This window comes from Raphanus sativus, chromosome 6 (genome assembly GCF_000801105.2).
Source record: "Raphanus sativus cultivar WK10039 chromosome 6, ASM80110v3, whole genome shotgun sequence".
In the NCBI taxonomy this organism is placed as follows: Eukaryota; Viridiplantae; Streptophyta; class Magnoliopsida; order Brassicales; family Brassicaceae; genus Raphanus; species Raphanus sativus.
The window spans coordinates 11,047,947-11,070,002 of NC_079516.1; the positions used below are offsets into that span (position 1 = coordinate 11,047,947).

At 37.0% G+C, this 22,056-nt stretch overlaps 1 protein-coding gene across 1 annotated transcript; it reads right to left on the minus strand.

The window, feature by feature from the left end:
• Positions 1–15,033: 15,033 nt before the first annotated feature.
• LOC108836800 (F-box/kelch-repeat protein At1g57790) lies at positions 15,034–16,774 on the minus strand. Its single transcript, XM_056987473.1, has 2 exons — positions 16,588–16,774; positions 15,034–16,338 (listed from the first exon to the last, which is right to left on the minus strand). Exon 2 carries the CDS (start codon positions 16,329–16,331, stop codon positions 15,255–15,257), a length of 1,077 nt encoding a protein of 358 aa, XP_056843453.1. The 5' UTR covers positions 16,332–16,338; positions 16,588–16,774; the 3' UTR covers positions 15,034–15,254.
• Between the last annotated feature and the right edge of the window lie 5,282 nt (positions 16,775–22,056).

A 22,056-nucleotide genomic window follows, 5' to 3' on the forward strand; every position in this document is an offset into this window, starting at 1 on the left:
GGGGCTAGCCGCCCGGCGGCCACGGCCAGCACGGGCGCTAGCCGCCGGCGGCCACGGCCAGCACGGGGCTAGCCGCCCGGCGGCCACGGCCAGCACGGGCGCTAGCCGCCGGCGGCCACGGCCAGCACGGGGCTAGCCGCCCGGCGGCTACGGCCAAGGCCAGGGTCGACTGCTCGGCTCCTTCGGTTCACGGGTGTTCGTGTTCGTTTTTCGGAAGGTTTTTCGTATGACAAATAGACTTAGCCGTTGATTTCGAGATAACCGTTTTTGACCCCAACAGTTAGCCCCCAGCATGCAATATGCGGGAGCGATTTTGTATGCGAAAGATTTGAAAATCGAAATTTTTGGCTAGGAATATTTTATTCCGAAAAATTCTACCACTTTTGATTTCTTATAAGTAGCACCTCATCTCCTTCTCATTTCTCACTCACTCCCCTCTTCTCAAATTTCAGAAAACATGGCTTTTCTCTCCAAATGAAAAGAAGGATTCCGATGTTGAAATGAGTGAAGCTAACCAGGCCTCGCCGGCGCAGGATACTCCTGCTCTTACGCAGACGTTCGTCGAGGGGTTCAGTTCTTTTTCAGGAAAAGATGGAGCGACGCCGTGCCGAGATGGAGTCTAGCGTGGCAGGTCCTAGTGCTACTTCCGTGGTTCCGACTCCTGGATCCGATGTCACTTTAACTCCGGATCCTGCGGCCTTGGTTCTTGGATCCGATGTTACTCCAGTCCCGATCTCCACACTTCCAGTCTCTGGACCCGATGTCCCTTTGCTTGCTGGAGAAATTGTTGTTTCGGAGCAAGCACCCGATGTCCAGGCTCGTCCGGAGGGTTCTCCCTTTGGCGCCGATAGTGGTTTCGGAGGATGCGGTGGAAGTCATGCCTCCTCCTCCAGAGAAAAGAGGGAGATCGTCTTGGGACTTCCCGCATCCAACGCTGCTCCACCATCGAGGGGACGTTCAAGAGCTGGGGCCGTCGGATCAGCGAAGAGAAAAAGGTGTACTAGGAGTGAGGAAGGCGAGGTTTCGGCGAGACTATCGCAGCATCGCTCCAAGGTATTTCGTGAAAACCTTTTTCCTTTGCTATTCCCTTGATTCTTACGTTCTCTCGTGTGATTAGTTGTGTCGTTGATCGACGGGATGCTCGGAGATTGCGGACTTGAGGTTACACGCTTGTCCAAGGAGTTGGATTCGTCGCGGGAAACTCTGAAGCGCACCGAGGCTGTGCTTCAATCGATTGAGAGCACTCATGCTGCCCAGACATCAACGCTTGAAGCTAGGATCAGCGATCTCGAGCGTGATCTGGGAAAGACTGTGAGCTCGCTGCTCAAAGCGAAGGAGGAGAAGAAGAGCAAGTCCTCGGAAGTTCGACGTCTGAAGCGGCGGATCCAGCGCTTTGAGGAGACGGGAACTTGCACTGCGGTGGAGCTTGCCGGCCCGTCATCCTCGGGTACCCTGGTCCCGGGTTTGGAAATTCCAGAGGTCCGGGATGCTAGAGTTGCTGCGGACAAGGGTGGTGAGGAAGTCGGCGAGGGTGATGGCGAAGCTGTTCCTGTCTTGGGTGAATCGGAAGATGAAGGCGGTGTCCCGGAGGATGCCTAGGTTGATCAATCCCTGAGGGGATTTTTATTTTGATTGTATTTGGCCGTTGGCCATCATGTATGGTTTCGGGACTGGCCGTTGGTGGCTTTGAATCCCTGCCCTTTTTAGGGCGCTGTATTGAGGTCGCGGCACGCGTTTATAAAATATTTTGCGTTTTTAGAACTTCTGTTTGTCGAAGTTAGAGGGCAGGGTGTGAGTTGTCGTCTCATTCCTGCCTCCCTGATGATCACCGTATCCGTAGTTTGTACAAAGCGAGATTTTCCTGCGGTTTACGATTTACGCGAAAAATCGTGGAAACGTACAGACTTGAGTGAAGAGACAAGTTTTGGGATCTCGCGTCGTTGACGCTTTGCCTATGAGATGTTAAGATACCAGCAAGGCTGGGTTTAGGGCACGACCTAGGTTTACTCTCAGACTGAGGCTGTGCGATGACAAATCGGCTTTCGTTTTGCCTGTTCGTGATTTTAACCTGATTCGTACCGTTTTAAAATCCGCGAAGTGGTATCGGCTTATATGATTTGTATGGGCACGAATCGAGCTACTTCCTTTACGAAGTGCTGAACCAAATTTGGATTTTTTGTATAGCGCGCTATGGATCCTTGTCGGATGTAAAAGAGCCTACCCTTGGGTGGCTTGTCTGTTTAGGACGTTAGAGTTCGTTTGTTGTGATCAGCAACAACGATATGATACCGTTTAGGAGGCGTACGAAAGTTTTAATCGAAAAACGGATGTTCGGGCACGAAGCGACGTCTCGCAGTGCTTTGAAGTTTGTTTTTCTTATGCCATAGAGGACTATGGGCTTTTTTGGAAATCGCGAATGTTTCCGGGCGACAGTTTTTATGGTTTATTCGATGAATAATGGATCATTGTTAAGGCCGTTAGGCGAATTGATTGTGAAAGTTTTCGAAAGTTCGTTTTTCCAAAATTGTGGGAGCGTGCGGGTGTCGCCCCCCACCCCCCCTTTAAATCGGGGGGATAGCTGAACCCACCGGTTGGCGAGTTGCCTACGTACCTCTTTCGAGGATCAAGCCATCTCGTAGTTCTGTGTCCACGTTTATTACGTAGTCTTGAGATGCATAGCATTCCAAGTTCTCGGGATTTTACGTCTTGCATGTTCGCGATTTGGTACGAACCTGGTCGGACGACTTTTATGATTGTATGGTCCTTCCCAGTTGCTCCCAGTTTTCCTGCGTTTCGTTCAGCATGTTTTGGAAGACTTTCGCAAGACCAGTTCACCCTCTTTGAATCTTCGATGACGCACGTTCGCGTTGTAGTATTTTGCGGCGGCCTGCTGGTAATTTTGAATTCGGATGAGGGCTTGGTCGCGACGCTCGTTGATGAGGTCAAGATTATCCAGCAGCATGGCATTGTTCAGATCTTCCCGTTCGGGAAGAAATCTCCCCCGTACGCCGGGGAATTCTACTTCCGCCGGAATCACGCATTCTGCTCCGTAAACGAGAGCGAATGGAGTTTCCCGTTGCTCGTCTCGGAGTGGTTCGATGAGACCAAAGGACCCCTTCGAGTTCTTCTGCCCCGTCCTTTTTGGCTTCCCGAATCCGTCTAGGACGGTTTTATGGTTTCAGCCTGTCCATTGCACTGCGGGTATCTGGGAGTAGACTTGTTAAGTTATTTCCATTTTTCGCAGAATGCCTCGAATCGAGTGGAATAATAACCTACGGTTCCGTCCGTTACGATCTCGTATGGGACACCGTGTCTGGTTATGATGTTTTTCCAAACGAAGTTCTCGACTTGCACGTCTTTGATACTTGCGTAGGATTCTGCTCCACATTTTTTGAAAAGAAATCAGTGAGGACCAGCAGGAAACGTTTTTTTTTTGATTTGTGCATTGGTCCGACGATATCCATTGACCATCGCATGAAAGGGTACGGAGACGAGATAGAAGAGAGGATCTCGGCGGGCTGATGAATTGTCGGGGCGTGCCGCTGACACTTCTCGCATTTCCGAGCGTACTTCTCGCAATCCTTTACCATAGTTGGCCAGTAGAATCCGTGGCGTTTTATTTTTGTGCGAGAGACCTTCCGCCGGAGTGGTTTCCGCATGATCCGGAATGAACTTCTTCCATGATTTTTCTCGCCTTCTCTCCTTCCGCGCAAGTCATAAGAGGCCGGAGAATCGCCATTTGTAAATTTCGCCTTCCACGGTTACGTATCGTGCTGCCTGGATTTTATTTTCCGGGCTGCCCATTTCTCCGCGGGTAGGGTACCATCTACGATGTAGGCTTTGATAGGTTGTAACCAGGGAGCGTCGCAGCCATAGTCTGTTTGGTCTGCGTCGTCTTCCGGTTGATCTTCGTTTTCTTCCGCGCCTTCGATCTGTGTTCTGATCAGGTTGGCGATCACCGGCGGTCCGATGCTTGGATGCTCTATGAATTCGACGGGAATTATTCTCTTAAGCCCTGGATCCGAGCTTGAGGCGAGAGCGGCTAAAGCGTCAGCTTGGACGTTTTCCGAGCGGGGAATCCTGGTTAGCGCAAATTGCTGAAAATCGTGGGCCAGGTCTTGGACGACCTTCAGATATGCGTTCATCCTTTCATCCCTTGCTTCGTATTCTCCGCTGAACTGGTTTGCGACTAACTGAGAATCGCAGTAAGCGTGAATGTTTTGGATCTTCAGCCCCTGGGCCAGTCGCAGGCCCGCAATTAGCGCCTCGTATTCTGCTTCGTTGTTGGATGCATGAAAATCCAAGCGGAATGATTGCTCGAGGATTTCTCCTGTCGGCGAGGTGAGCCGGATCCCGATTCAGATCCTTGCTTGGTCGAAGATCCATCGACATGGAGATCCCATGTTGACCTGGATCCTCGTTAGTCAAATCCGTCGTGGGTAATTCTACCAAGAAGTCCGCGAGTACCTGCGATTTCGTGCAGGTCTTCGGACGATATTCGATATCGTACTCGCTTAGTTCGATCGCCCACACTTCGCGAGTCTACCAGACTGGCTTGGACTGTGTAGAATCGTCCGTAACGGAAAGGTGGTAAGTACCACGATGGTATGAGATTGGAAATACGGTCTAAGTTTTCTTGCCGAAGTTATGACAGCGAGTGCCAATTTTTCCATCAGCGGATACCGAGTTTCGGCATCTAGTAATGTTTTACTAATGTAGAAGACCGGTTTCTGTTCTCCGAATTCTTCTCGAATCAGGACGCCACTGACTGCTGATGTGGATACTGCGATGTAGAGGAACAAGGGCTCTCCGACTACGGGTTTGCGAGGATAGGAGGGGTGGCCAGATACTGCTTCAGCTGTTGGAAAGCTTTCTCGCAATCCTCTGACCACTCGAACTTTTTATTCCCTTTAAGGTTTCGTAGAAAGGGAGACACTTATCCGTGGATCGCGAGATGAATCGTTTAAGGCCGCGACTCGTCCGGTCAGCCTCTGGACTTCCCGCTTGGTTCTCGGGGAGGCCATCTCTATCAGTGCGTTGATTTGTTTCGGATTGGCCTCAATTCCGCGGAATGTTACGAGGTATCCGAGAAATTCTCCCGACGCCACGGCGAATCTGCATTTTGATGGATTGAGTTTCATGTTGTGCTGGTTCAACCTCTCAAAGCATTCCTCTAGGTGGACACGTGATCGCGTTCGTCGAGAGATTTTACCAACATATCGTCGATATACACCTCCATGGTTTTCCGAGTTGCTCGGCAAACATTCGTTGACGAGTCGCTGATAAGTGGCGCCGGCGTTCTTAAGACCGAAGGGCATTACTTTGTAGCAATAGGTTCCTCGGTCGGTAATGAATGCCGTCTTCTCGCGATCTTCGGGTTCATCATGATTTGATTGTAACCGGAGAACGCGTCCATGAACGATAGGAGTTTGTTTCCTGCGGTCGCCTCGACTAGACGGTCGATGTGCGGAAGCGGAAAACAATCCTTCGGGCACGCTTTGTTGAGATCGGTAAAGTCAACGCATACTCGCCATTTCCCGTTCTTTTTCTTGACGACGACGGGATTGGCGAGCCAGTCGGGATATCTTACTTCTGTTATTGATCCAACTTTGAGGAGTCTCTCGACTTCCTCATTGACCGCAGTTGCCCGTTCGGGGCCTAACTTTCGCCTCTTTTGTTTTACGGGTTTGTGGGTTGGATCAATGTTGAGTTCGTGACATGTTATGTTAATGTCGATTCCGGCATATCTTCCGCAGCCCAAGCGAACGTGTTAAGGTTCTTCTTGAGACATGCGATGAGTTCTGCTTTCAACGGATCGCGAAGATTGGCTCCAATCTCTACGCACCGCTCTGGGTTAGTCTCATCGAGGCAGACCGAAATTACAGGTTCGCAAGTGGGCTCACGTTTCCCTTCCAGGACCTCAGCTCTTTGCGATTGCCAGAAGATTTCTGGAGGGTCCTGCGATGCTGGTTCGTGGGTTGCTTGCTTTTTGGTTTAGTTTCGGGCTCAGAGTTTTTCCGTTTTAACCCGGCGGTCAAGCAGACTTGCGGTGCTTTTACGATCTCCTTGTACGTTTCCACTCCGGAGAGGGTCGGAAATTTGAGGCACAGATGGTAAGTCGAGGGGATCGCTCGCATGGAATTTAACCACGGCGTCCCGACGATCGCGTTATATGCTGCTGGACCGTCGACTACCAAAAATTCTGCTGTCTTTGTGACGCTCCCGGCTCTGACCGAAAGGTCGACCGAGCCGAGGGTCATTGTGATGTTTCCTGAGAGTCCGATTATCGGATTGGGATCGTCCGTGATAGCATTCAGGTCGATTCCCATTCTCTCGAGGGTGTTTTTATATATAATATTGGTCGAGCATCCGGTGTCGACCAATATTCTCGCTACGTCAATGTCCTGGATCGTTAGTCTGATAACGAGGAGTTCGTCATGAGGTTTGGCTTGATCAGCCGTTGCTCTGTCCCCGAATGACACGATGTTGCGGACAGGTGATGTGGCCATGCTGTTGCTACCAATCGTAGGTTTTTGAGTAAGAGAATCCGACCCCCCCTCCTTCTAGCGCCAAACTGTGGGACCGAAATTCGCACTGTCGATTTTAGTTAAGTTAATCGAAGGAAAACTAAGTAAACCTAGGTTTCCCTGAAGGCTCGATTCTCTGCGATAACCAAACGAAATTGATAGAAAAAGCAACGTAGCGGAAAAATTGCACTAAGGCGTTTTATTGAATAGATGGTACAATATTCTTCCGAAAAAGGGAAGTAGAGAAACGCTGAAGCGAAAAACGACGGAAATAAAGGAGACAAAACGTTCTAAGCTTTGCTCCGCTAGTCTAACTCCTAAGTCCTAAGCTAGCAGGAATTCTCTAAGTCCCTAAGTTTCGGATTTGCTCTCTCTCTGAGATTTTTTGCTCTGCCTTTCTTCCTCTCCCAAAGCTCCTTTATATACTCCTCCTTATGACGGTCTAACCTCCTTCCGGGCCGCAGGGCGGGCTTCTTTCCATTTAAGTCGGCCTCCATGCTTTTCGGGAAACTTGACATTTTATCCTTTCGGAAATTTAACATTTATCTTGTTATGTAAAGATAAACGTAAATCGTCGTATCTATCTTAGATAATCGTAAACGGACTGTCCGATCGTGTTGGTCCCTTTCGGGCCGTTTCCAGGACTTCCGTGGTTTTCTACGATCTCTCCGGAAGTTCTTCATTCGTTCGTAGAGTTAAGACGAGTGGTATCTTAAGATAACCATCGCTGTTTCGTACGAAGAAATTAAGATCTTCCTTCCTGTCGATACCTTACAAGTTTCCGAAGTTTTCCCGACGGTCCTAGATTGGAGTAAGAACCGGAGTTTCGTATGCGGAATCTGCGAGGACTTGGGAAAGACTCGAAATACAGACTTCCGATGGCCGGGGACTGGGATTCGTGCACGAAAGATCGTCATCCGAAGACCCGAACCAGCACGGGGCTAGCCGCCCGGGGACCACGGCCAGCACGGGCGGTAGCCGCCCGGCGGCCACGGCCAGCACGGGCGCTGGCCGCCGGCGGCCACGGCCAGCACGGGGCTAGCCGCCCGGCGGCCACGGCCAGCACGGGCGCTAGCCGCCGGCGGCCACGGCCAGCACTGGGCTAGCCGCCCGGCGGCCACGGCCAGCACGGGCGCTAGCCGCCGGCGGCCACGGCCAACGCGGGGCTAGCCGCCCGGCGGCCACGGCCAGCACGGGCGCTAGCCGCCGGCGGCCACGGCCAGCACGGGGCTAGCCGCCCGGCGGCCACGGCCAGCACGGGCGCTAGCCGCCGGCGGCCACGGCCAGCACGGGGCTAGCCGCCCGGCGGCCACGGCCAGCACGGACGCTAGCCGCCGGCGGCCACGGCCAGCACGGGGCTAGCCGCCCGGCGGCTACGGCCAAGGCCAGGGTCGACTGCTCGGCTCCTTCGGTTCACGGGTGTTCGTGTTCGTTTTTCGGAAGGTTTTTCGTATGACAAATAGACTTAGCCGTTGATTTCGAGATAACCGTTTTTGACCCCAACAGTGTGCACAGTGCACTGGAGTCTATGGGAACAAAGGACGTTAACTCAACAAACAAATATGGAGCAGGTCCTCCTAGGAGATAGAGTCCGCCTTGCTTGTCAGAGAAGCGATGATGAAGAGATATCGTATATAATTTATAATGAGGCATGCAAGTTAACAAAATTTCAGAGCTTAATATATGAAAGCACATGACACGCATTAAGATTGACCGTAAATGCATTTCTTAGTTTGTAGATAAGTTAATATTCTCTGTTATAAGAAAAACTAGATCTTGACCCGCCCGACCGGGCGGATATTATGTTATGTTTTTAGTCTTTTGTTTAAATTAAATGATGTATTTGTAATATTTAAATATAAATTTAGATTAAAAATTAATCTTCGAAGTTATAATAAAAATTTAATAAAATAGTTTGATCAAAATTTTAAATTTTCTAACTAAAATAATATAGAAGTGGGTCATATTTTTTCGAATTCCAAAATCTTCGCATCCCTTGAAAAGAGTTATGAATACATAAAATATATAAAAATATTTAGAACTATAATTTCTACTAAAATAAATTGTTAAAAAATAGTTTTCCGCTGTTTTTGTTTATTTCTAGAGCTTGACCCGTGACCGTATAAATATTTGATTTCACTTTAGCTTTTTCTTTGTACTAATGGTATACTATACATATATATCCCCTTCTTATTAATCAAGGAGCATTTTTGAAGACTAACCTTAAATGTGTAAGTTATTTACATGTGTGCCATGCTGACGTGGCGGTTCCATATTCTCTCTCAGCTTAAATATATGATCACCTTAATTCACTAGAAAAATTACATTCAAATGCCATTGTGTTAACACTCGAATTTTTTCATATACATTATAGTTCACATCGTTATATTGTACGATTTCGTGTGAAAGGAAAGTTTTAGATTTCACAATGAATGATGGTTGCCATATATATATTTACACGGTTTGATTATTACGTAGACGTTATACTCAAAAAGGAAAGATGTAATATAACTATCATTGTGCCATTGCCATATATAATGTTACCAAATCAAAGATCATTGTCATATATCATATTACGAAATTAAGTAGTATAATGTTGCCATATATGAAATTTGATTTTTTAAAAAACTTATATCTCAAAAAGAAAAACATTTTATAGGATCATACTTTGCTCCTGAATTTTTATTTATATATAGGTAGATATATAAAAAAGATCTATTTTTTAATATTTGATTTTGGAATGGGCGGGTGAGTTTTTCGAGTGTATATTAAGATCTTACTGGCCACAACAATATTTGATTTAGGAATGATATATTTAGAATACAATCACGTATATATTAAAGTTAAAAAATATATATCACGTCTATATTTTTTTATACACAATGATATTTGATTTATATGTGTTATAATTACTATACAATCACGTAAATAAATTAAAGTTTGACTTACCTATATTAGTCTTTGACTTGAATAAATCTTGGATTCGTACAGAAACAGACTTTCCTAGATTAGCCATTTGATTTCAATATTATTAGAAACGTCTATATTAAAACTTGACTTATTTAGATTTTTTGATTTGAATAAATCTTAGACTGGTGTAAAAATATGACTTTCTTAGATTAGAATTTGATTGAAATAAATGTGCATATTTACGGAGATATATAAGTGATGACCACGTAAGCTTAAATGCATATATACCATATAAATCACATGTAACATTAAATTGACAAACAAAAATGATATCTCCGTTATTAAATCCCCTTCTTATTAATTAAGGAGCATTTTTTGAGACTAACCTTTGGTTTGTAAGTTATTTACGGGTGTGCCATGCTGACGTGTAGGTACCATATTTATTCTCAGCCCATTTATATACTCACCCTCAATTCACTAGAATAATTACATATGAATGCCATTGTGATACATGTGAATAATCGACTTATATTATATACTCTTATCGTCGAACATAACCGATTTATTCGCATTCAATTTCTGATGCATCCGTTTATAGCAATCTTAGTTTACTGCATTTAATTTTGTGTATTAATTAAATGCCTTTAATTTATTGTGTTTAGTTTCGTGTGTACATATATAGCAACATTTCTTGAGCGACTTTAATTTGGTGTCGATTTTGGTAACTACTATGATTGTCATTTATGATCCGTCCATAATAATTAAACAATCATTCCTTTTATCATTCATTCATTTTCAAAATAGGTAATTATGCTGTCATTCTAGGATTGGCAATTATGAGTCGAAAAATATCGGGTATTAATTGCATCGGAAAAAAAAACTTCGTGCCCAAGATATAAACCTATATGTAATGATAGTGGTCATTCCGAACAAAACAAGTCGTGTAGAGCAAATGTAAGTGTGATTATATAAGGTTTCCATTACTTTTATTGCCTTATAATTCGTTTACATGTTGCTCCTTTTTATTGTCTGAAACATCTCTGTCTAATGGTTTCTAGGGTTTTAACCGTAGCATTTTCAAGCGAGAGACATGAATCGTAGTGGAGCTTTATCTTTCGAATTCACAGGTTTTTTTAATTCACAGTTTTTTTTTTAACTTTTAAGTATATTTCTTTGAGCTTCACCTTTTTAAATAACAGGTTTTCGGCGAAAGACTAAGAATCCAAGATCAACGAAAGACTAAAGATCTTGCAATTAACTGTGGTTGATTTTTCATCTGTAAGTTACCAAAATCCGATTTGATTGTGGTTTTTTTATGAAGTTTGAGAACTCTGAGCATTTTTAGTAACTAATGCAGGCTACCGAAAGATGATTTGAAATTAACTATGGTTGATTCGGAGAGCTGGTGTATAACCAGTACACCACATATTTTCGGATTTCGAATATAAGCCAGGAATATTTAGTTCAATCATTCAATTTCCGTAACTTTAGATAATTGATTTGGTTTAACGTATTGAGATACCCACTAAATTAATACGGATCGGAGGATAGTCATCCATGATCTACGGGATATGATATACATATGATTCGTATATGAAAGGGAAAAAAAGGGAACCTGTATAAATGTACAAGAATTGGTTATATACTTGACCCGATATGAAATTAATTTTCTCTTAATTTGAAATATTCAAAAATTTAAATAAAAGGAATGCAAAAGGAACAATAATGATCACGCATTATAGGGGATTCGTTAGTTTCACAGTAAAAGGAAAGTCAACAATAAGGACAAAACTTGGTTCCCATTTCATCTATTTTTATTGAACAAAATTTAGGTTCACCCCCTAGGGTGAATCTTTACATTTACCCACCAATAGGATTTAGTTATTTAAAATTTGATATTTTTTTTAAAAAAGAAACTAAATAATAAGAATTTAATGAAATAAAATTATATTTTTAGATAAATAAAAAATAGTATTAATTATCAAAAAAAAATTTTTTATTTAATATTGATACATATGTCGACAAATACTAAACCCTAAACCCTAAATTATAAATACTAAACCCTAACCCCTTGGGAAAAGCCTCAACCCTTGGGCAAATCTTATATCCTAAACCCTTAAATTTAAACCAAACCCTAAATCATAAACTAAATCCTAAACCCTAAATCCTAAACCATAATATTAAACCCTAAATTCTAAACATGAAACCATAAACCCTAAACTCATGGACTAATATTAAATCCTAAATCCTTAATCCTAAATCATAAATCATTTTGAATTAGGATTTCGAGTTTACTATTAGAGGTCATGATTTAGGGTTTTAAGGTTTAGGATTTAGTTTATGATTTAGGGTTTGGTTTAAATTTATGGGTTTAGGGTATAGGATTTGTCCAAGGGTTCAGGCTTTTCCCAAGGGTTCAGGCTTTCCCCAAGGGTTCAGGCTTTCCCCGAGGGTCTAGGGTTTAGTATTTAAAATTTAGGGTTTAGGGTTTAGTATTTATCGACAAATTTATTAATATTAAACAAAAAAAACTTTTTTTTATAATTACTACTATTTTTTATTTATCTAAAAAACATAATTTTATTTCACTAAATTCTTATTATTTAGTTTCCTTTTTTGAAAGATATCAAATCTTAAATAACTAAATCTTATTGATGAATGAATGTAGAGGTTCACCCTAGGGGGTGAACCTAAGTTTTGTTCATTTTTATTCATGAGCTAAAGCAAATGTGGGATGTATCGTAACGATCTAATTGCATCCTCGATAGATATTATTATTGACTAAATGAAAGTTTCCTATAATGCAAGAGTGAATAATGAATCATTTAAGCCGGAATTTTCTCATTTTTATATTTAGCTTTTGCATCACGGCTTAGGAGTACTATGTAAACACTTTGATCTCAGCCAATAAGAATCATAAACTACCAGAAACCTATAAACGTTGCAACCTAAAAAAAAAGATCCAAAAGGCGACGGCTACTTTCCTAACAGTCTACGTGGACTGTTGTTTGAACAAAGCACATATTGCCGTTTGATGTTGCCTTTTGTTGTTTTTTCAAACTTTCCTGACATCCTACGTGGTTTAGTTCCTCCTAAGTTCTCTATCAGTATCTTAAGTCAGTCTTCTCTATTACTATACATAATTCGAATAGCTAAGTCTGCTCACTAGACTTTTGTTTATATTTTTTATTATTTTAAACTGATGTTACAATGTTTGTAAATTGTGGTAAGACCTCTACGGGGTTTTGGTAGGTGTTAGAGATATTGAACTAATTGAACAACAGAGAATGGAGTTTTCTTAAATCATTATACGATATGTTCTCATTTTTTGTTAACTTTGTAAAGTTATAAAGGAACATACTAAATACTTGACTATATTCAAATAATAACAGGTTCTTAGAAATTAAGTGTGCTGCATATGGAAATCTAGCTTAAGACATGGAAGTGAAAGTGTTTACCTTTACAAATTCGGCACAGTTGTTGCTTCTTATTATCCTTTTATTATTAAAAGAGAAGGATGACAAAAAAAAAATTAAAAGAGAATCAGTTTAAAAAATAATTTAGTTAAATTTCTGCTATTTTACTTCTATTTGCAAACCCTTAATTTTTGTCATGTAACTTTTTTATTACAAAATTAACATAAATGATGATAGACATTAAAAAACATGGAAATCAATATATTTTTTTCTGATAAAGTTTAAGGAGAATATCATTTTAATACAGAAATGTAACCCCTTATATCGTGTTTTCTCTACACTTTTTTAGTAAAAACTCACTTTTAAAAATAAAAGATAAAATAAAAAAAAATCATATGTATTTTAAGTCATAATAGATATTAATATTCAGTAATGGGTCTCTTTTACAAATATGAGTCTACTCAACCCACTAAATTTCAAAATTCATATTATTTATTTCTTTTTTTTATATTTCCAACCTAATATTATTTACTTCAATTCATTTTTGTTCTTTTACTATTTTTATATATTCCGGAGCCTGTATAATTTTAATAAAATATAACGATACAACTTCGATAATAATATAATTATTTTTTGTCAATTATAATAATATCATCATTACTCGAATATTCCAATAAAAAAATTTATTGAAAACTTCAGTAAAAATACAATCCCAAATTATTTTTCTTTGCATTAATATGTATATCAAACATTATTTCTGCTAACCTAAACTATGTATAATATGCCATTTTTCTTTTACCCTTTCAGTATTTATAGATTAAAATTTATAATCTCTTTTAGTACATTCATCCTGCGTAAGGCGCAGGTCATCACCTAGTATATGTATTATAACTAACTGGGTTAAAAGGTCTGGTTTATAAATGATTGATTTCAGTTGGTTTACTACTGGTTTTGAAGACAATGATTTTCAGTAATATAATAGTTTTTTGTCAAAAAAAAAAGACAATGATTTTGTGTGGTTCAATTATGTCAAATTACGTGTGGCTTGTGACTGGGTTTAAAAAATTATGTTCATGATTGTTCTTAATGTATCAGTTAATTAAATGTTCTTGTAAATTTATAATATCAATTTGTTTGGGTAATGGGCTGGTCATGGGTTGTTGTTAAGTAACAAAAAAACTTCTTAATTAAATTAAGCAACAATTTAATTAATCAACATAAATTAAGTATATGTCTAACAAATCTTAAAGAGTCCAAATTTTGATGATAACTTTTATAGTAGATAAATTTAGGACTCTATTTTAATAGAGTAGATAGAAATGTGAAATAGTAAGGCCATAAAACACACAAATATGTAAATACCCAATTTGAATCACATAGTTGTTCATTCTCTTTTCCCTCGGTAGAGTAGCTAATGCATCATTATTTGTTAGCCAATGGATAGGATTTCTTCAAAGCTACAAAAAAGCAATTTGAGTAACATATGCGAGAGAATCAGAGAATAACTAAGGATACCACTTGTTTTCATTTATGGTTCTGCTCGTGTTCTATGTTTGTAGCAGATAATGTTGGTTTGTTTTGTTTATCTTTTCTCTTCTTCCCTCTTTGTTTCCGTTTTTTTATTAATGCAGAAGTAAGATAAATCATTTCATAAAGATATGACATAGAAAGAATAGATTTGTAAAATACTCATTTTGTAGATAATAGAGTTTTTGAGATGCATATCGTTTCCTTGATTGCTGCAAACCTTTGATCTCTATTCATTTATTGAAAATTTAAGTTTTGAAACAGAAACACACTCAAGTGCATTACGTGAAATGAATAAAAGAGATTATTAACTGAGAATGAGAGAAAAGTGAATATAAATTAAGAATGATCATTTCGAAAATATTAAAATAAAATAGTCATAAATTTATATCGAGTTTGTTTTTGATCAGAGGAAGAATTCGACAAAAGGAGAATGAATCTATGAAGAAGATAGTAAAATCAACAAGAAGGAAAAGTGGTGGTGAAAAAAAATTACGAATTTAGGTACTTACTTACTTTTTTTCTTTTGTAAACAAATTCGACGTGTTTTTCGTCGGGTGACTTGTACTTTAGTAAATAAAGAATTTTAAAATAACTAGAGATTTTCCAAAAAAAAATCCAAGCACTAGTGACAACTCTCACTAACCCATTGTCTCTACTAATACATGCCAACAGTTCACTACTTGGATATTCATGCTTTAATCACAGCCAAGAATCAAGATTAGTACACATTGTTATTTGTGTGTTTCTCATTTTTAAAATGGATGCATCACAATGAGTCAACTAAACACACTGATGAGGAAACATCTATTTATCTTTAATCTAATTTCTTAACTCTCACCAAACTCATGATAAATACATTGACACTTTTCTCTTAGATTAGCTCCAATGCGTTCTCAGGAGGCTCGATCCAAATGTTCTCAGAAGATCGTTGATTTCCCCAATTAACATTGTGCCCACGCGGATGGTATCGCCCTTCATCAAACGAATAAGTTACGCACCTGTTCTCATTGTCACATCGCTTAGGAAAGCAGATACTGTTCCTCAACATCCCCTCATGGACATACGTCCTCGATTCACATGAATTAATACTCGCAAAGATCGTCAAACTACCAATATTTTCCTTCTTCTCCCAAAGACGTCGTGTAATATCGAGTTTAAACACCAACGGCTCTGCATTTCCAAATGTACATACGAGAATTACGTCTCCTTTGTAACCCACCATGAACTTACCTTCACACCAGCTCTCATCATCAATGTGATCAGGACGTATCGGTGGCGGTATGTCAAGAACATTCCAACTCCGTAAAGACGGATCGAAAACCGCGACGCAGTTTCTTAAGTTTAGACAGTAAAACAAACCATTTGAGAAGACAACATAGTTACGTTTAGCATCAAGAAACTGAGACGAGACGTGCACTGAAGTCCACGTGGTTTCACCCGGACTCCATGTACGGATTGTAACATGGCCTGGATCATAGTCTTTGATTGTTAACACAACACAATCGCTTGACGTAGGAGCGCAAGAGAATCCCACTAACTGGTAGCCACTCCACAGCTCAAGATCAGGCAAGACCACAAGATCCATAGTAAATGGATTGAACAAGACGAAATCTGTTGAAAAGCTTTTGCACATGAGAAGCCATCCGTCTTTAGAGTAACGGACTTTAGAGCCAGCTAGTGATTCAGGCAGCTCCTTTGCATGTCTCTTGGCGTTTGATGGATTGTAAAGCTCGTAAGAGTTTCTTGATTTTGGGAAGTACATGAGCCAAGGAGGCTGGTCTACGATTCTAACGGACACTGCTGCCTCGTACCAAGGTTTGCATACGGCAGAAGCTCGTACGTTGTCTTCGATTTCAAGATTAGTCATTACTGAGATGAGAAGCTCCAAGGGAAGGTCTCTCCAAGTTTGATTCTCATCAGCCTTTTCTTTTGCCATCTCCATGCTCATGTTGGATCTGATGAGAGTTTACCACAAAATAATAATAATACTCATCATTCGAGTGTGATGTAAACGATATATTCTGAATAATATTGATTTTCGAGGAATGAGATTCTGGAATAAAAAAAATACTGGGATTTTCAGATTGTCATCGAGGATCCACGAATTACATAAAGTTCTCTATTTTATTCTTATCCAGGTAAGAATATAAGAATCAAAACCCAAAAAAATATAAACAGGGAGAGCAGAACGAAAGAACACTTACGATCTCAACTTTACTTTCTTTCTTCTTCACTGAAGTTTGAAGGGCGAAACTAGAGAGTGACTGGGTTTGATTTAATCGCTTCAGTTACCCGATAAGTCTTATAATACCCAAAACCCAAACATTTTTTTTATGTTTCCTTTTTACAAAGGATATGTTTCCTTTTTACAAAGGATATGTTTCTTTGTTCAGAAAAAGAAAAAGATATGTTTCTTTCTGGTTGCTGCACCCGAACATTTTCTCTATGTTTCCTTTCTACCAAAAATATGTTTCTTTATAGTTGCTAGTGCTTGCTATGCGCAGAAATATTAATAAATTAATTTTGTTGTCAACATATTAATAATAAAGATTGTAATATAAAACATTGGTTTAATAATATTTTCTTATCTTTATGTATGTTTAAAAATTGTATTATAAAACATTGGTTTAATAATATTTTTCTTATCTTTATTTATGTTTAAAAATATACTACACTTTAACATTAGGCATTTGGTTTGTGCCTAATTATGTTACTAATTTTCAAATTTGAGCTATATGTTTACATATGCATAAAATAATACTAGAAGAAGTCTAGTTTATTACCCGCTTTCTTCTTTTTTTATGTGCAAATTTCATTTTAATAAAATTGTAGCTAAATTATAAGGGAATTTTTTTACACAATTAACTTTAAATACTATAATCTAATTAAAATTTTATATAACTGATGTATTTCATAAAACAAATTGGTCATATATCATTCATATAATATGTACTTAAAATGTTATTGTAATTACATATTAGTACTAAATTTATTACTATTATTGGAAAATATACAATCTTATTTTATTGGAGTGAATGAACTGTTTTAGTGACAACTAGATTTTAACCCGCGCGTCCGCATGAATGTATATTTTTTATGAAATATACTGCTATTTGGTTTTCATGTTAATTCCCGAATCCAAAAAATCGAACCGATCCCGATCCAAAAATAGTATCAAACCCGAACCAAAATTGATTAGATATCCAAATTATTCAAAACTTTGTATTTAGAGAGTTGAAACCGAATCCGATCCGAACAAAAATATTTCAGATACCCGAATATATCCGAAATAGACTTATATACTGATATATATTAATCATTTTTAGATTTAATGTATATAAGAACATCCAGAATATATATGATATTTTTAAGTTAGTTTAAATACTTGAAAATATATATAAATAGTCAAAAGTAAATATCTAAAATAGTTAAAGTATACCCAAAACACCAAAAATACTTAAAATAGTTATTGATTATCAATCCAAATATTTAAATCAAGCCAATTTATATGTTAAGTTTATGTATTTTGACATATGTTTTTTCAAATTTATATGTAATATATTATTTTGTTTCTAGATTTTGAGAAATTTAAAGTATATAATGAATTTTAAAATTTTAAAATAATTTAAATGGGTTATCGCAACCTGGACCGAACCCGCAAAGATTGAATCGAATCCAAAACAAAATTTAGAAATATCCGAATGGGGTTGAAATGTTTGACCCCGAAAACATGAAACCCAAATAGACCCGAACCGAACCAGAATGGGTATCCGAACGCCCAACCCTACTCAAAACCTTAGTAACATAAACACTCACAAGTAATATTCATATTTTATATGTACTATCATATAAGTAATGATATAATTAATAGTATTTTATATGACTATCATATATTATATTTTTAAAATTTAATGTAAAATATAATAACCATAATTTAAGTTGGTATATGAAATTTGACTCTGCATTGTGTTTTTCTTATATATATTGAAAACATTCTTTAATAATGGTTATTGAAAAATATTTTAGTAAAAATAAATTTTTGAATATATGTATATTTTTGAATATTTGTTTTGGATATAAATCATCTTTAGATTATTATTTTGATTTGAAAGATGTATATAAATTTTAAATTTTATTTTATGATTATTTTGAATAAAATATGTTTTTGGATAATAAGATTAGCTCATTTTCTTATATTTTCAAGCTAAAAAATAGATATTTTTTGTAATATAATGGATTTCCAAATTTTATTAAAAGCGTGGAAATGTTTTCTATTTAATTCTATTTTGTTATTTTTTGTTTGGTTCTGGTTAATTTTTGGTTTTCGTCTTTTCAATCAAAGATATATGAACCATTCGGTTGCTTATGAATTTGGATTTGGTTTGGTTTCAGTTTGACTATTTTGGCTAGGACCGGGCAAAAAACTCGAATCCGATCAGAAAAATTAGTGCTGAACCGAAATTGGTTAAATATCTGAATGGGTTCAAATACAATTTTATCTAGAGAACAGAAACCGACCTAGAGTATTTTGGGTACCCGAATGTATCCGGATAAATTTATATACTTAGATATATTAACTATTTTTAGATTTAATATGTGAAATATATGCAGAAAAATATATGATATTTTGAAATTTTCTAAAAGTTAATGTTTAAAATAGCGAAACAAATATTCAAAAACACCAAAAATACTTAAAATATCTATTGATTATCTATCCAAATATTGATGTCAAACCAATTTATATGTTGAGTTTATTTATTTTGGCATATATTATTCAAACTTATATGTAATATATATTTTTTTAGATTTTGAGAAATTTAAAATATAATTAATTTTTAAATTTTTTAAAATAATTTCAACGGGTTATCCAAACCCGCAAAAATCCGAACTGAATCCGAACCAAAATTTTTAAAAACCTCAATGGGGTTGTAATTTCTAACCCCGGAAACCCAAAACCATAATAGACCTTGACTAAACCCTAATGCTTACCCCTAATTCTGATTTTTTGGCTTGGTTCTAATAAAAATGTGAAGAATAGCTGTTAGAATAATAAAAAATTTAGTTAGTTAATGTGTATAGCATCTTAAAAAGGCTTATAGTATGAAATATTTTTGATACTTCTTTTTGGTGTAAGATTTTTGGATAATTCATAATGTAAAGTGACATATAAACAACTGTGATATATGAAATTCGCTAAATAATCATTTAATTATTCATGCTTGGATGTGATTGGTTGTAAAAAATTGTTACATATGATTGGTTGAGATAAAGTGGGTCGAATTGTTACTTTTTATTTCGAAAAATAATGAGGTAATAGATGTGATTGGTTGTTAAGATTGGTTGAATATGATTGGTGGAATAATAGATGTAGATTGGATTATTTAATTTCGAAAGAAATAAGGTAATGCCATAGGTTTGTAATTAACTTAAAAACCCAAAGGCAGAATCTCAATCATTAGTGCATGCACTAATAGGATTCTGCTTTAATAGTATAGATGAGAGAAAATAATTAGTGCATGTATCTTAGTATATTTAGAGATGGCTTTTTAGTTTCAAGAAATCTACAAACATTTTAGATTATGTGAAGACACTAGTTTTGGGATGTAAAATGATCAGAATTGTTTATAAATTAGAAAATACATCAAATTCTGTACTTTAATGGCGTTGTTATTCAATTCAAGGAAAAAAAATTAGGAAGATGATTTCAAGTTATGTAACTTTGTAACTTTATAAGAACCTGGATTTTTTATTCATAATTTATGTATATTTTAATTTGACAGATAAATTACTATAATAACATTTATGATTTTTTACATTTTAAAGAAATATTATATGATATAAATGAAAGTTATAAGTTTTTTTTGTAATGAACGTGAAATTGTATTCAAATCAAACTCTGTTACATCTATACTATTAAAGTACAAGCACATTTGGATTTTTACTCTGTTTACCCCTATTAAAGAGGTTTTCTTTTGTATTCATTAATGATATTTTGGACATTCTGCATTGGTTTCTTTTTTAATTATTTTTTGGTTTGTCATTAATCACCGATTTCCTAATTTAATTTCGGCCTGCGATTATTTCTTTGTTTGATACTGCATCGATTATTTCCATGTTTGATACTTTTATTAACCACCGGTTTTCTAATTCTAAAATTATTAATTTTGACAACAATCATTATCATTTAGAACGATTTTGAAAAATATAAATATATTTTAAACAAATTTCCAACTTATGATCACCGAATTTGTCTTATCATTTAGAAAAAATCACAATATTAAAAATACCGGGTTACAAACCGGTAATTCGTTCAACCACATGTCCGAGTCGGGTTTCAAAACACCGATCAAAACTATAAAACTGTTATATTGATTTATATTTAAAATATCTAATTCAAAATTAAAAACCTAAAAATAAATGTACAATATAGTTTTAGCCGAACATAAACCCAGATATAAAACACATATATGAGACGGGTTATATAAATGCATATACAAGACGGATTATATAAATGTGATTATATAAAATTTTCACCAAACATAAACCCGCGCTTTGAAAGCGCGGGTCAAAATCTAGGTATTTGATTCAGTTTCGGTATGTGATTATTTCCATGTTTGATACTGCATTGTTTTAGTATTTTTCCAACCGGTCATGTTTGAAACTGCGTCGTTTTTAAACTATTTAATGTTTTGGTTTTAAACCGCTTTTTCCTAAATCTAATCTCATTTACTATTGATTATTTTCTGATTCGAAATGATAATAGAGTTGAATATTGCCGAACAGAACTAAAGTTTTCGGTGAAGTCGTTTGGTTCCGTTATGAGTTTGGTTAGACTGGTAAGTTATTTAAATTCAATAATAGCAATGCCGATTATTCTTTAAGATTTTAGTTAATTTTAAAATTATTAATTTTGACAACAATCATTATCATTTAAAACAATTTTGAAAAAATATAAATATATTTTAAACAAATTTCCAACTTATGATCACCGAATTTGTCTTATCATTAAAAAAAATCTCAATGTTAAAAATATCGGGTTACCGGGGTAACCCGTTCAATGGCAGGTCCGAGTCGGGTTTCAAAACACCGATCAAAACTATAAAACTGTTATATTGATTTATATTTAAAATATCTAATTCATAATTCAAAATTGGAAACCTAAAAACATTTACAATATAGTTTTAACCGAAAATAAACTCGGATATAAAATATATAAATGAAACGGGTTATATAAATGCATATACAAGACAGATTATATAAATGTGATTATATAAAGTTTTCACCAAAAATAAACCCGCGCTTCCAAAGCGCGGGTCAAAATCTAGTTGGATGTTATTGTTTAGTGAAGATATTTTTCAAAGAAAACAGAGAAAAACTTTTCTAAGTAAAAATAGAGCATTGAGTGATTTGGAGGCGACTTAACCGCTAAATTAAGTTTATTGTTTATTTTTAGGGGAAAATTGCCAAAACGGAACAAAAATTCAGCATGTTTGTCCTTATAGTATAAAACTATCATTTAGTTGTCCTTTTAGTATAATTTCTTTCATAATCCCAAAACTAACCCTTGATTAATCTAATTAAACACATTAAATTAATAGAATTTTTAAAAAATAATAATTAAAACATTTAAAAAGGGAAAATAAAAATAAAAACTTATATTTTTTTTAATAAAA